Source organism: Marmota flaviventris, chromosome 6, assembly GCF_047511675.1.
Source record: "Marmota flaviventris isolate mMarFla1 chromosome 6, mMarFla1.hap1, whole genome shotgun sequence".
NCBI classification, from domain to species: domain Eukaryota; kingdom Metazoa; phylum Chordata; class Mammalia; order Rodentia; family Sciuridae; genus Marmota; species Marmota flaviventris.
In genome coordinates this window covers 736,891-750,962 of record NC_092503.1, presented here as the reverse complement: position 1 = coordinate 750,962, position 14,072 = coordinate 736,891, and the positions used below count along the sequence as shown (strand labels likewise).

Genomic DNA, 14,072 nt, shown 5'->3' with positions numbered 1-14,072 from the left:
CCTTGGCTTCCAGCACCCCCAACTGTGTGGGATGCAGGCGAGCAAAGGGCCCACTGTGCAAAAGCAGGCAGGGTCTGGGCTCCGGCTCTGAGGCTTCCCTGGCTCACGCACAGTAGGTGCGTGCAGTCTGTGTAAGGCTGCTAGCATTTGCTGCTGGTCTAACAGGTCACTGTTGGAGGAGAGGAGGTCAGAGTTTGAGGCCTCACCTCCTTAGCTTCCCTCCTGGCGAGGAGTTCAGCCTCTGTGTTGTGAATTCAATTCAAGTCATGCATCAGCTACCAAAAGGCTGGCCTCTATATCTGCCCAGAGTCATAGGGAAAATTCTGTGATCAGAGCATTGCACTTCTAAAAGGCAGCACAGACTTCCTAACACACACACACACACACACACACACACACACACATACCTTATTCCTGGGACTGGCCACATCATCCTGTGTGAGCACCTACCAGCAAGCATTCCGTACCAATCCCATGTCCCCAACACTGCCTGTTGTCATCTGCTCACACCTGTGCCGTCTGCCTTCCACACGAGGCTCAGCTCCATGGAGCCAGGGTCACACCAGACCTTTCACGCCCTTTCAACCCAGTAACTATTTGTTGAACAGTGGATTGCATTTTGTGCTTTAAGTTATACTTTCTTGTTTTCATAGTCACTAGGCGGCCTTTCCAGGTTTTCTTGTTTTCTAAGGTCGATTTCACACTCTCAAGTTGCAGGTAGAGGGTTAGAAGGCGATGAATTTTCCTGGAATTAAGAACATCAGTGCTGACCCTGACCCTACCCTCGCCTGGACACAAAGGCAGTGGCATCCTGATCCAGGGAGGTCTGTACCTGACATGGGGACAGAGGCTGCATCCTCTGCCATGCAGAGTGGAAGCACCTGGAGAAGAGAAAGGACCTGCACGTGCAGAACGCGTCCTTTAGGAGCACAGGCACACAGCCTCCGCTGACACTGCCACACGCACCACTCGCCTGCTGACAGCCCAGGGCTTATGCCAAACGCAGACTCTAGACATGGTGTCATGGGAGATCAGGGTCTTGGGGAAACAGGAGAGAAAGTCAGCAGTTGGTGAAGGGGCCAGCTGCAAGACCAGAGGTCCTCAGGAAAAGAGGGTCCTCCGGAGCATGTGCAGGGGCAGGAGTGGCCCTGACAGGCGGGCAGAAGGAGCCAAGGAGACCACTGGGATGAGGTTCTCCAGAAAGACAAACCCTGAGCACAAGCACGCAGCAAGGGCAAGACTGCCCTGGACAGTAAAAGGCTTGCAGGAAAGCAGGAGTCCAGCAGAGGGCAGTGAGGCACAGAAAGAAACAGACTGGCGTCCCAAGCCCAGGTGGAAGAGCCACTGCAGTGACAGCTGAGACCACGAGGGGGCAGTGCTATCTGTGTGCTGAGGAAGAGCCCCAAGACAGTGGTGCCCAGCCTAGCTGAACCTCCCAAGTGTCCCCAGACAAGAGGCCTGGGCTTAAGTCCAGGCAGACATTTAAATGGTGACACATCCCCGTGCTCAGAGAGTGTCAGAAGTGTCAGAGAGGCAGACAGGCCCACATCGAAGTCCTACCTCTGCACGGCAAGTGAAGGAGCAACAAGTACATGGCCCCAGAGCAAAGTGGCCACAGACCCTAGGGGAAGGAGTTCAGTGTGCACAGGGCCTCGCAGGGGAGGAGCTCCGAGTGCACAGAGCCCAGGGGACAGGAGCTCTAGTGACAGGACCTCCGTGTGCACAGAGCCCAGAGGACAGGAACTCCCTGTGCACAGAGCCTCAGTGACAGGAGTAATCCCTGTGCAGAGCCCAGGGGACAGGAGCTCCCTGTGCACAGAGCCCAGGGGACAGGAGCTCCCTGTGCACAGAGCTTTGGAGGGGTGAGCCTCACCCACCACCACGATGGCCACTGTTTGCCACAGGCGGTGAGTGAGATGGTGATCCCATGAGCGGCGTGATCACCACCTGGCGATGGCTCTGTAGCAGGAAGCCTGTGTGCACGTGTGTTCATGCATGTTCTGCCTAACTGTCCCATGAGACCCCCAGCAGAATGATGGCCACAAGTGGCAAGACCAGGGTCTGGTCCTCTCCCCCCTTTGGAGAGGCACTGGTCTCTCCTGGTCAAGCATCATGCTGACGTGAGTTTCCACAGGTGGCCCTCCCAGTCTGAAGGAGACCCTTCTGGTTTGTGTCACAGGTGGACTCTGGTCCAGTGGGCAGCGTGTGTCTGTGTCTGTGGCGCTGCCGTACTGACGAGGTGCGCTGTGTAACTCATCTCCACCTGCCGCGCTCCAGGGGTGACGGGGTGAGTGCGTTGGCCCACATCCATGATCCTCTCCACGGAAGGCTGGATCTGGTTTGCTGACACCACCTGAGGACATTTTCGTTTACATTCATGAGAGAGGGAGGTCAGGGTTTTCTCTCCTTCCAGGTTTTGGCTGGTTTGGTGTCAGAGTATTTGTGGTCTCACAGAGCGACACCCTGGGCCCTTCTTCCTGCTGGAGGCCTGGGAAACCTGATGTTCCTTCTCCTTCACCTGCCGCCAGGGAAGCCATCTTGCCCTGGGCTGCTCCTCACGGGAAGTTCCTAGGTCGCCTGCTCAACCCCTGTGGGAATCCACCAGACTCTCCTCAGGGACCAGTGTCTTCATGGGACTGTGTCTGTGACAGTCAGCTTTCCCTGCTGTGACCAGCTGCCTGAGGAAAACAACTGGAAGGAGGAAAGGCTTCTTTGGGGTCAGTTTCAGGAATCCCAGTCCATGGGGGCCCAGGGCCCTGAGCCTGCGGGGAGGCAGCAGGGAAGCAGAGAGACGGGGTGGGGGGCCGGCACGTCCCAGCTGGGCCCAAGCTGCCCCACGGGAGCCAGGGGGGACCCTGAAGAGGAAGGCCATGTCCATTCAGGCGCACTGTCTTCTCCTTCGCCAGGCGAGCCCTCTGTGCAGCTGCAGGTCTCCGACCTTTCTGTGCAGTTGGCCATGGAGTCCCCTTCCACTCCTGACTGGCCGTTGCTACTGGGTGTCCTTTTCCCAGTCCTCCTCGCCCAGGCTTTGGGAACACCATGAATTTATCAAGCAGGTAAAATTGATGGTGTAATCTCAGGTTGAATTTATGGTTAAACCTGAGATCATTTTAATTTATATTAAGGACAATTTAGCATCAACATCTGTGAATACATATTTAACTGCCCTGAGATTTACTGAAAGTATGATTTTTTAAAATAGTTTATCTAGAAAACAAAGTAGTAGCTTGTTTTTCACAGGCAGAACCCTAAATCGTACTGAAACGCTGTGGTGGTCTGATGGAGCAGAGCCAGGCCAGGCTTCAGGAAGCCTCTGCGGTGCCTGCCCAGAGGCACACGAGCTCCAAACCTTCCAGTAAGCCCCTGGCTTTCCTTAGGCCACAGATGCCACCGACCCTTCAAGGCAGCACTAAGGCTACGCCACTGTTTGACACCTGCCCATCATGAGGCGCGGCTCCATCACCATCCCAGAACCTAGGGGCAGTGGACGGGTCTTCAGAACCACGGGACACGCAGAGCTGGGGGCAGGAAGCCAGCCCAGCGCCCACGTCGCCGCCACATGATTTTCCTGAAGAATCAGAGACTCATTGCTAGATCTTAGGCCTGACAATCGTTCTGGGGAATTCCAAGAAATATTTCAAATTCTTAAACTCAGTAACTGAGGAAAATAGACTAACTTACCAGAAATCATGACTTTTTCTTCTTTTAAAATTTATCATAAGTCATGGAAATTCAAAGGCAAAACTAAAGGCAATAAAGTATTTTCCCACAGCTCACTTGTCCTGGGAAGTGGGGCTGTGCCTCCACCCAGACGTACCCAACAGCTAAAGCAGCTGTGGCTAGGTTCTCTGGTGTCCGCCATGACCACCCACACCCGGGACCCAGCTTGCCTGGAGCTGGCCCTGCAAAGGCTGGTGGGTCAGAGCCAGCCAGGGAGGAGACCAGAAGGAGGTGAGGGCACACTCCCTGCAGAGCAAGGACCTGGTAAGACCCAGCGGGAAGTGCCGATGCCAACCCACCCTTTTCCCACGTTCTTTGATATACAGGAATTGAAACCCAAGCCCTACCAGTCGGAGGCGCTCCTTCACAGGAGCAAGACCAGAGGTTGCCAGCAGGCCTATAGATCATCTCCGGAAAATACCAAGCTACCCTTCTGTGCCAACAAGAAAAGACTTGAGGGAGTAAAGAGGAAGTTCTGGGCTAATTCTTCACACAGGGTCTGCTGCGGTCCACCTTGAGAACGTGCTCCTTTAAGACTCCTGCAGGGGAAGCCCTAAGACACATCAGAGCCCGTTTCCATGGGATCTGCACGCCCCCAGTGTGCTCAGGACACCCCACTGACCCCACAAAGTGGGCCCGCGTGATCCCAACCTCCACATTCACACAGATAGTCATTAGACATTTACAAGACAGATTTCCAGTGCTGGATATTTTTATGAGCCTGATACTAACTGCTGCTGTGATAAATCCAGGTATTTCTAGACACCTGGGTCTCACACTTGAAGTTTGGAGCTAACAAAACTGGGCTTATTCTGATTGCTTAAAAATAACAAGCACTATTGTAGTGGCACCCTCTTTCTCCACAGAAAAGCCTTAACTGGGCTTCTCCAGAAATCTTCTCCATGGCTGATTTTAGGACTGTCAGCAAAGAGTCTCTGCAGAAGAGTTCTGTGTAGAAAAACTTCCTATTTTTGTGTCGCCCTGTTTTATTTGGCCACTTGCCAGGAAGAAATCAGCACTCCAGGTGCTGGACACCCCCTTATTATTTTCTCACGAGCGTATCCCATATAGTAGTTTGTAGAAATGTGTAAACAAGGCCTCTGGCCTCGAGCTGGGCTTCACAGCACTCAAGAGCATGCAGTCTAAACTCGCAGGTTTGCAGTCTTCGGTTCAGTATCTTCAGGTCTGCCCGGCACCATCGCCTGTGAGGCCCTGAGGCCCCAGCCCAGGTCCTCAGCTGCCCCAACAGCCTAGAGAACAGCCCAGACAATGAAGCCAAAGGCCCCATGCCCTTCTCCTCAAAGGGAATTCTCTAAGTTTCACTGATTCTCCATCTGGAACACTAGGGGTGTTTTCTAAAATCAGAGAGTATTTTTTCCCACCATTTTAGTAACTCTCCACACGTTGAAAGACACCCAGGTGATGCAAATGGCTTATTCAGGTGAGACTCATCACCTCTCAGGAACTTCCAGGTTCTGGTTCTATGTGGAAGAATCTGGCAGTTGCCACTCTGTCCTGCCGTGAACAGCCAAATGGCATGGAAACCGGCACCTTCCCTGCATCCCGCAAGCTAAGCTGCTGCCCCAAACCAAATACAAGCAGACCCAGGAGCCATGGCTGTCCAGAGCTGAGTCCTGTGCAAAGCAGGCCAGGTGGAGAAGCTCCAGCTGCCAAGGCAGACCACGAGGGTCAGCGGGTCAAGCCTGGGAGCTGAGCACTCCGGGGGCTGGGCAGCAGGGGTCCATACCAAAGTGAGGAGGGGAAACCCCCTGCTTCCTGCTGGGGAGGGGAAAGGAGCCGCTCTCCTCAACAAGGTCACGCTGAGACCAGCCAACCAACCAGAGCCCAACACGTGGGGTTCATCAGAGATACTGGGCCCACACGGGGGGGGGGTGGGGGGGTGGGGGGGGGGTTTGGGCAGCAGGCGTGAGAAGGCCATTGTCCTGGGCCCGGGCTCACTAAGAGTGGCGAGCTGACTGCAGGGCTGCAGAAGTTCCCGCCAAACCAGTGGCAGCCTCAGCAGCAGCTCCTTGCACCCATGCGTCAGGCCCACCACCCACAAAAGTTTATGACCACACTAAGGACAAAAATGCAGTTTGAAGAGGTAGAGTCAGCATCAGAACCAGATTCCGACATGGCAGGGATGTTCAAAATGGAAAAACTGGAACTTAAAACAACAGTTGATGGGCCACAAGGCTCCAATGGGCAGAGAAGACAGCACACCAAAACAGACAGGCAATGGACGCTCAGGGATGGGAATCCCAAGAAAGACCAGAAGAACGTGCTGGAGAGGAGGAGCACGTTGACCAGACATGGAGATGCCAGGATGGCTGACAGGTGGACTGGCCATGCTGAGTGAAGAGTATCTGAGCTGAGTGAGCACCAGGGGAACTACCCAATGGAAAGCAAGGAGGATAGCACAGGAGCCTGGCTGCAGGGGCACCTGCCATTCCACCCAGACACCAACCCAGGCGAGGAAAGGGAACTGTGGACTGACACCTCCCATGGACGTCACACAGAATCCTCAACATTGGAAAATCTAACCCAGAATGCCAAAGATGACACCCCATGACCAAGTGGTATCCTCCAGGTGTGCAAGGCAGGTTCACCATTCAAAAATAAATAACACAAGCTGTCACATCAACAAACTAAAGCAAAATCACATGACCCCATCAACCGTGGAGAAAGAGCATTCAATAAAATCCAACACCCACTCGTGATAAAAATTCTTGGCAAACTAAGAAGACAAGAGAACTTCCTTGACTTGATAAAGAATACCTACAAAAACCCTACAGATTACAATGAACTTAAAGACAAGAAGCTTGAAACTTTCCCACCAAGATCAGGAACGAGGCCACAGTGTCTTTTCTCACCAATCCCTTTCAACATCAGACTGGAAATACTGGATAATGTAATAAAAAATGAAAAGGAAATAAAAGACATACAGATTGGGAAGAAAAAAAAAGAAAATGTGTTTGCTCATAAAACATGTATCTATATAGACTATGCAAAAGAATCTATCTGAAAATCTGGAAATAATAGTGATTATAGCCAGCTACAGGACACAGGTTTAATATACAGAAGTCAGTGCTCTTCTATGCATTAGCAATGAACAAGTGGAACTTCAGATCTAAACTATGATACATTCCCATTGACACACCAAAAAGTAAAATATTTAGGTATAATTCTAAGAAAATATGTATAAGATCTAAATGAGAAAAAATACAAACCTCTGATGAATGACATAAAAAGTAAATGTATATACATATGTATATATATAAATAAAGAGGTTCTGCCTGCCCCTGCATAGAAAGATGCACAACATCAGTTCTTCCAAGCTCAGTCTAGTCCAAATCCCAGCCTTATTCTCTGGCTGTCGACAAACTGATTCTGAAGTTTACATGGAGTGGCATAAGCCCCCCGAGAGCTGAAGCCAGGCTGAAGAGTGAGTGGGAGGGTTTTAAGACTCACCACCCAGAGCAGCAGCCAAGGCGGGGTGCTGCCGGCCAAGTGGCAGACAGGGCAGACCAACAGAACAGAGCAGCCAGAGGCGCCGGCCACACCAGTCAGCAGCGGAGCTCCGGCCCAGCAGCAAAAGCTGTTCAGGAGGACGGCACCTTCCAATAAATGGTGCTGAGCACACGGGTGCACACGCGAAAACCGCCACACCCCAGCCGTCCGGAGCAGACCTCGCCCCTTCCACAAAGTCAACTCAGGGGGGTCACAGGCTTCCACGTAAGTGCAAAACTGGAACTCTCCTAGGAGGAAACAGGAGATGGCCTTGGTGGCCTTGGGTTTGGGGGCTACTTTTAAACATAACAGAAAAGACCAAGACTCATAAAGGAAAGAATGGATAAGCTAGACTTCATTCAGATTAAGACCTTTTGCTCTGTGAAAGACACTGTCAAGAGAAAGCAAGGGCGAGCCTCACTCTGGGAGAAGTGTCTGTGAAAGGTGCCTCCTCCCCCAGCCCCCCCAGCCCCCCCAGCCCCCCCTCCCCCAGCCCCCCCAGCCCCCCCAGCCCCCCCTCCCCCAGCCCCCCCAGCCCTCCCCCTCGCTCTGGCAGCCCTGAGCCTGCAGCTCTTCCCTGGGCCTCCAGCCAGCGCGAGCGCCACTGGAAACTGCGCTGACCTGGCCGGAGGTGCCGAGGCACAGGTGCTCCAGCCCACCACCGCCCGTCCCCAGAGCCGCAGGCAGGGTGCCCAGGAGCCCAGGGATTGGCCCTGTGCAGCTGCGGCGTGTCATTCCATCAGGGTTGTGCTTTGCTTTGTTTTCTGGCATTTACTCTTTGGCTCACATTTTTTAAATCATTTTTCTTTTCTCTCCTTTTTCTCCTTTTAACACCCCATTTTCCTTCCTTTCCCCGCGTTGCGTCCACCCCGGCCTCTCCCTGACCTTCTGTTGCCTTTGCTCTTTGTCTTTGTCCTTTCTTAGCCTTTCAGCCTATTTCTTATCATTTCTGCCCCAGCTCTTCCTGCTGGTTTCACTTTGTGTCTGGTCTGCTGCCGTCTGCTATTGTGACTGTGATCAGCTTCCTCTTTCTATGCCATGCTGGGACCAAGCCCAGCACCCTGAGCCCACCCAGCTAAGACCCAGCCCTACCCCACCCATGACGCAGCCCTGTTCAGGTCAGCAGACACTTCTACTAAAGAACGGGAAGTAAAATCCCTGCAGATGACCTGTCCACACAGGCTTCGGCTCCTGGATATGAACCCCTGGATATGGACGGTGGACACCCTGCCCACAAGGGCCACCACATGGTCGCCCCCACGCCTTCAAGAACACACTGAAGACTAGACTGGAGCACAACTGTAGACCAATATCCCTGATGAACACACATGCAAACATTCTCAATAAAGTGTTCCCGAGTGAAATTCAGCATAGCTCATGATCAAGTTGGTTCCACTCCAAGGTACAAGGATCGTTAAACATGAAAATCACTGAAGATAACACAGCACGTAAGTAGAAACAACAGTAGAAATCACCTGTTCACCTTACTAGATGCAGAAAGAGACTGATAAAATTCAACACCCCTTCATGATAAATGCCCTAAAGAAACTAGGTAAGAAGGATGGTACCTCCAAGTAATAGAGGATGAACCAATTCAGCAAAGCACCAGGGCCCTACATACACAAAGAGCAGAAGTGTTTTGTTTTAGTCAGCTTTGTTGCTGCTGTTATAAAAGACCCACCAGCACAACTGCAGAAGAGGAAAAGTTTATTTGAGGGCTCACGGTGTCAGAGATCTTGGTCCATAGAAGGCTGGCTCTGCTCCTCAGGACGCGGGGTGAGGCAGAACCTCACCTCGTGATTAATTATTGCATAGCATTAAAACCCTTCTGCACATGGTGGAGGAGTGCGGCAGAGGGGAGCAGCTCATAATGGTGATCAGCAAGCAGACAGTGAGACAGTCCAGCCTCCAGATACACAATAAATAAGCCATAGCCACGCCCCAATGCCCCCCTCCTCCAGCCACACCCACCACTTCAGAGTCCACTCAGTTAATCCCCTCAGGGGATTAATTCACTGACTGGGTCAGGACTCACGACCCATCATTTCTCCTCTGAACTTTCTTGCATTGTCTCACATGTGAGCTTTTGGGAGACACCTCACATCCAAACCACAACACCTTTCTATACCAATAATGAACTCACTGAGAAACCAGGAAAACAACCTAATTCACAGCAGCCTCCAAAAACATGACCAAGGAACAAATCTAACAAGGAGGTGAAAGTCCCTACAATGAAAATCATAGAATGCTAGAAAGACAACAGGAGATGGAAAGATCTCCCATGTTTGTAGGTTGGCAGAATTAATCTGTCTAAATGGGTCAGGTGCCGTGGGGCACAACTGTGCTCCCAATGACTTGGGAGGCTGAGGAGAAGGATTGCAAGTTCAAGGCCAGCCTCAGCAATTTAGTGAGGACCTCAACAATTTAGCAAGACCCTGTCTCAAAACACAACGTTTAAAAGACTTTGAAACTACTTGAGGGAAACATCGGGGAGACATATTGATATTGGCATAAGCAACAATGTCCTGAATAGGACTCCAACATACTCAGGAAATAAAAACCAGAATTGACAGGGGATTGCATAGAATTAAAAACCTTCTGTACAGCAAGGGAAACAACCACAGAGTAAAGGACAGCCTACAGAACAGGAAAAAAATCCTTGCAAGCTATTCACCTAACAGAAGACTAATATCCAGAATACATAAAGAACCCAAAGGAGTTAACATCAAAAAAACAGGTAATCAAATTGATAAACAGGCAAATGAGCTAAAAAGATACTCATAAAATGAAGTGAAAATGGTTAATAAATATTTGCAAAATGCTCAAAATCTCTGGCCATCAGAAAAATGGAGATCAGAACTTCACTGCGATTCCATCTGACCCCAATCACAATGGCTATCACACATAATAATAATAGTAGCTAGTGGTTGTGAGGATATGGAGAACAAGGAACCCATGTGCACCACTGGTGGAATTTAAATCAGTACAGTGGGAAACAGTGTGGAAAGTCCTGGCCATCCTGCTCCTGGGCACGTACACAGAACAAATGAAGCTGGCACACAGGAGACACCACATGGCCCTGTTCATGGTGGCACCTTGAGGTCAACACTGCTCAGTGCCCATGAACACCTGCAGTGGGACAAGAAAGACTGTGAAGACTGTGATGACCAAAGAAACGGAGAGGGAAGCCTTGGTTGCAAACTAAAGTCTACTCACAAAACATCTGACGGGATCCGTCAGCACCCTGGGCCTGGGACCTGCCCTGTCTGGCCCTGCTTGAAGCCCAGTGAGGCCCCCATGGACCCCGGCGCACCACAAGGAGCGTGTGAGTGACGCAATGTCCAACCGCTCTCCACTGAGTCCTCCAGGCTCCTTCTCTGGAGCAGTAAACAGCCCGCGGGGCGTCTGCAGCCCTGGGGTGGATCAGGCACCACTCCCGATAGCCAGGGTCTGGAACAAGCCCAGGTGCCATCGAGGATGCACGATGGGGAATGGCCACACGTTCCCAAGAAAAGCAGTCGTCTCAGTCCCTGCAATACCAGTTCACCACGAGGAAAAGCGACGACATCTCAGGATTCTCTGTAGCAGGGAAGAAAAGTGGGGCCCTAAACGCCCACCAGCAGAGGACTGGGAAGACAGGCTAGGGTGGAGGAAGCCCTGGGACAGCGCAGCAGCCCGGCCGACCGCCCTGATCTGCGCCTCACTGTGGAGTGCACTTCAGCAGTGAGCCACGTGAAGGACCGCCACAGGTCCCGGCAAGTGAGGGGCAGCGTGAGCGGTGTGCACGTTGGGTTCCCTGAGTCAGAGCTTCAGGCCTGACCAGGCTGAACCCACAGTCCCCAGGCTTAGGCTGAGTCAGCTGGGTACCTTCACCCTCCACGGGGGCCTCCTCTGTATTTTAATACAGGACACCCATCTTTCTTTACAGCTGATTTGCCTCTGTTACCGCCTTTTCTCTTAATTAAGACAGTTCCTTTAAATTCCATGGTCCTCTTCCTACATACCAGCTCTGGTCCTGAGGTCTTTGAGACCCTGCTCCCCTGGCCCAGTTCCTGCTTCCTCCCTTCAGCACTCAGGATGGCCACACATGACCCCATTTTTCAGACGGTCCTGCCCTCTACATTTCAGCTGGAAGGAGCACAGAGACACCACATGACAAATACTGTCGGTACTGAAAAACACCCTCTGCATTTCTCTTTCTCCCCATTAAAGGTGCATTTCCTAAGTTCTCCCTGCAGACAGTGAAACCAGATTGATCTCAAACATTGTAAAATTTCACCCAGATAAAGTCTGACAGATATGAGCAGCATGGGGCAAGAGGTTGCACAGGGAGGTGTACCTGGGGAGCCGCCGGGTTGAAGGCCACTTCAGAGACGGTGTCTGTGTGTCCAGCCAGCCGATGGGAAAATGTGCTGCAGCCCAGGTTGTACACGTAAGCCTAGGAGACAAGAACAGGGGTTCTGGGCGGGCTGGGAGTGGGGCAGGCTCCCTACCCTGCAGGGGAGGGCCGTCTGCAGCTGATCAGTGTGCAAGCACGTCACCCCCAGTGAGCACGTGTGCGCTCTCTCCTGGCACACCCCACAGTCCCCCAACAGTTCAGAGCAGGGGTTTGTGTCCACAACTGAGGTTAAGGAGAAGAGATTTCTATTCCAAACTCACCTTAACGTCCCCGAGTGCATGAGAAAGATGCCCCCAGGTCCCTCCCGGCACCTGCCCTCGGTGTCGCTCTGGCCGCCTGGAGCTGGGGCTGCGCTCACCAGGGCTGCTTGCCGAGGGATCACTGATCACCTCGTGGGCACATACTGCCACCGGTGCCGTTGGGCTCTTCCTTTAGGGACAGGGGAACATCCATGCTGCTGGGGCCTGAGAGGAGAGCACTGCCGAGTGGAGACACCGAGCACCTTCTGAAGATCCTGGTGACGGAGAGACGCCACGCCGCAGCAGGAGGAGGCCTGGCCACTGCGGCTCCCACAGCCTGACGTGGGGACGCCACTTGTGCCGGACCTTCCCTGGAACTCTGCCAGTGCCTGGGGTCTTGGAGTAGGTCTCCAGTGGCGTTCCCAGTAGGGGAAGTGCCTGTGTGTCACCTGGAGGCACACACTGCCCTCTACCGTCTGCACACAGTGCTGGAGCAGGGCCACCTCCCCTAACAGGCCTGCAGGCCTCACACCTGCACAGCATGTCACCTGCCACCAGGTGAGCACAACCAGGCCTGACCTTCGCTCTGGGCCTGAGGCTGCGAGCACAGCTGCTGGAACCACTGCCCACCGTGGTCCTGCCCTGCTAAGAGCCAAGTATATGATGCATGGCATTTTGGGTTGAAAGGTGACGCCAGCTAGCCATTGAGATGATATGACTATGTTAAGATCTGCATTCATATGGATATTGGACTCCTGCTGTCCACCTCGGCCTGCTACAGGACTCCTGGAGAGTTCCCATTGGTTGGGGAAGTACAGAAGGAGGGAGTTCCGGGGGAGTAACTCTCTCTGGCGGTTCCGGGAGAACGCCGCTTGTGTGGATCGGATCTTCCGGGGGGCGGACAGAACATTGGCGGCAGTTTCAAAAAAATAAAGTTTGTTCCTGCTTGAGTGGCTTGTGATTTTGTGCCCAGCCAGACTGTGGCACTGCCCAGAGGCCACACTGGCTTTTCTGAAGAGCCTGCCGTCTTCCTAGTCCGCCAAGAACAGTGTCCTTCATCTGCGACTCAGGCCGCCTCCAGGACCCTCTGGCTCGTGGGTCTTGGCTTCTTCAGGACCAGTGACCCCAGGCTCTCCTCTCTGTGCAGGCAGGGTATGGGCAGGGCCCACGTTTCCGCACTGACAGGAGCCAAGGGCTGTGCTCACAGGCCTCCCAAGCTGCAGGTGGCCTTCCTCATGGACCCCGCTCCACAGCCAGGGAGGAGAAACGCCACCGTTGTCCCAAATCCATGGGCAAAGTGGCCACCACCAAAGGGGCCACAGAGTGGCGCCCTAGGCCAGCACCCGGCTCCTCTGCCGTCTGCACCCAGTGCTGGTGCAGGGCCGACGCCCCTAACAGGCACCTGCCACCAGCTGAGCACGACCAGGCCTGACCTTACCAACCTACTCGCAGACACTATGAAAAGCAGTCTGTGGTTTTCGGGAGTCCCCTGTCCCATTTTCTGTTCCCTTTATCCATTCTTATTGATTATTCATTAAGCTTCGGTATTTTTGAATCTGGGGTGTTGGCTACAGTTCACTTTGCAGCTCGTGTTTTAAACACTGGAACCCTGATGACTGGCCCAGGCGCTCTGTGTGCTGGGGCTGTCACTTCCCCTGTGCCACTCCGGCTCCCAGGCAGGCAGCCTCGGGCTCTCGCTCTCTGTGGCACAGCACTGGGCCACCAATCCCCTCTAAGCACGGCTTCATTCGTATCTCAGAGACACTGACCATGATGTTGGTGAAACCGACAGAAAACCTGTGGTTTATGTTTCCTTCTGCACCTTTAAACCTAGGACAGACAGAATGTGAACATCTCAGTGGGGGAAGCTTCTGTCTGACCTCACTGGTGAGGGGCTGCTGGACTCTGTTCTCACACTCAGTCACTGGGCTTTTCATCATTCCGGTGCTCCACCTGAAGACAAGGTGCCCTTCCTGTTGGCACACACATGGTTATGACTGATCCACGGACGGGGTTAGTGGGTGCTGACTGTAGGCAGGTGGCCTGTGGCTGGAGGAGGAGGTTACGGGGCATGTCTTTGGGGCATGTCTGCTGAGCAGAGCTCCCTGGCTTCCTGGCCACCACGTCCTGTGCTGCTCTCCTCCCTCCTCCATGCCCTTCCACCATGATACCCTGCTCATCTCGGGCCCAGAGATAGGGAACCT

General features: G+C 53.1%; 1 protein-coding gene across 1 annotated transcript in view; it reads right to left on the bottom strand.

Moving 5' to 3' along the window:
• Wdr27 (WD repeat domain 27) overlaps nt 1-14,072 on the bottom strand; it is a 137,521-nt gene that overhangs the window by 45,075 nt on the left and 78,374 nt on the right. The window contains exon 24 of the mRNA XM_071612844.1: nt 11,570-11,668. Coding sequence (XP_071468945.1) covers nt 11,570-11,668 — 99 coding nt within the window. The remainder of the gene's footprint in view (nt 1-11,569; nt 11,669-14,072) is intronic.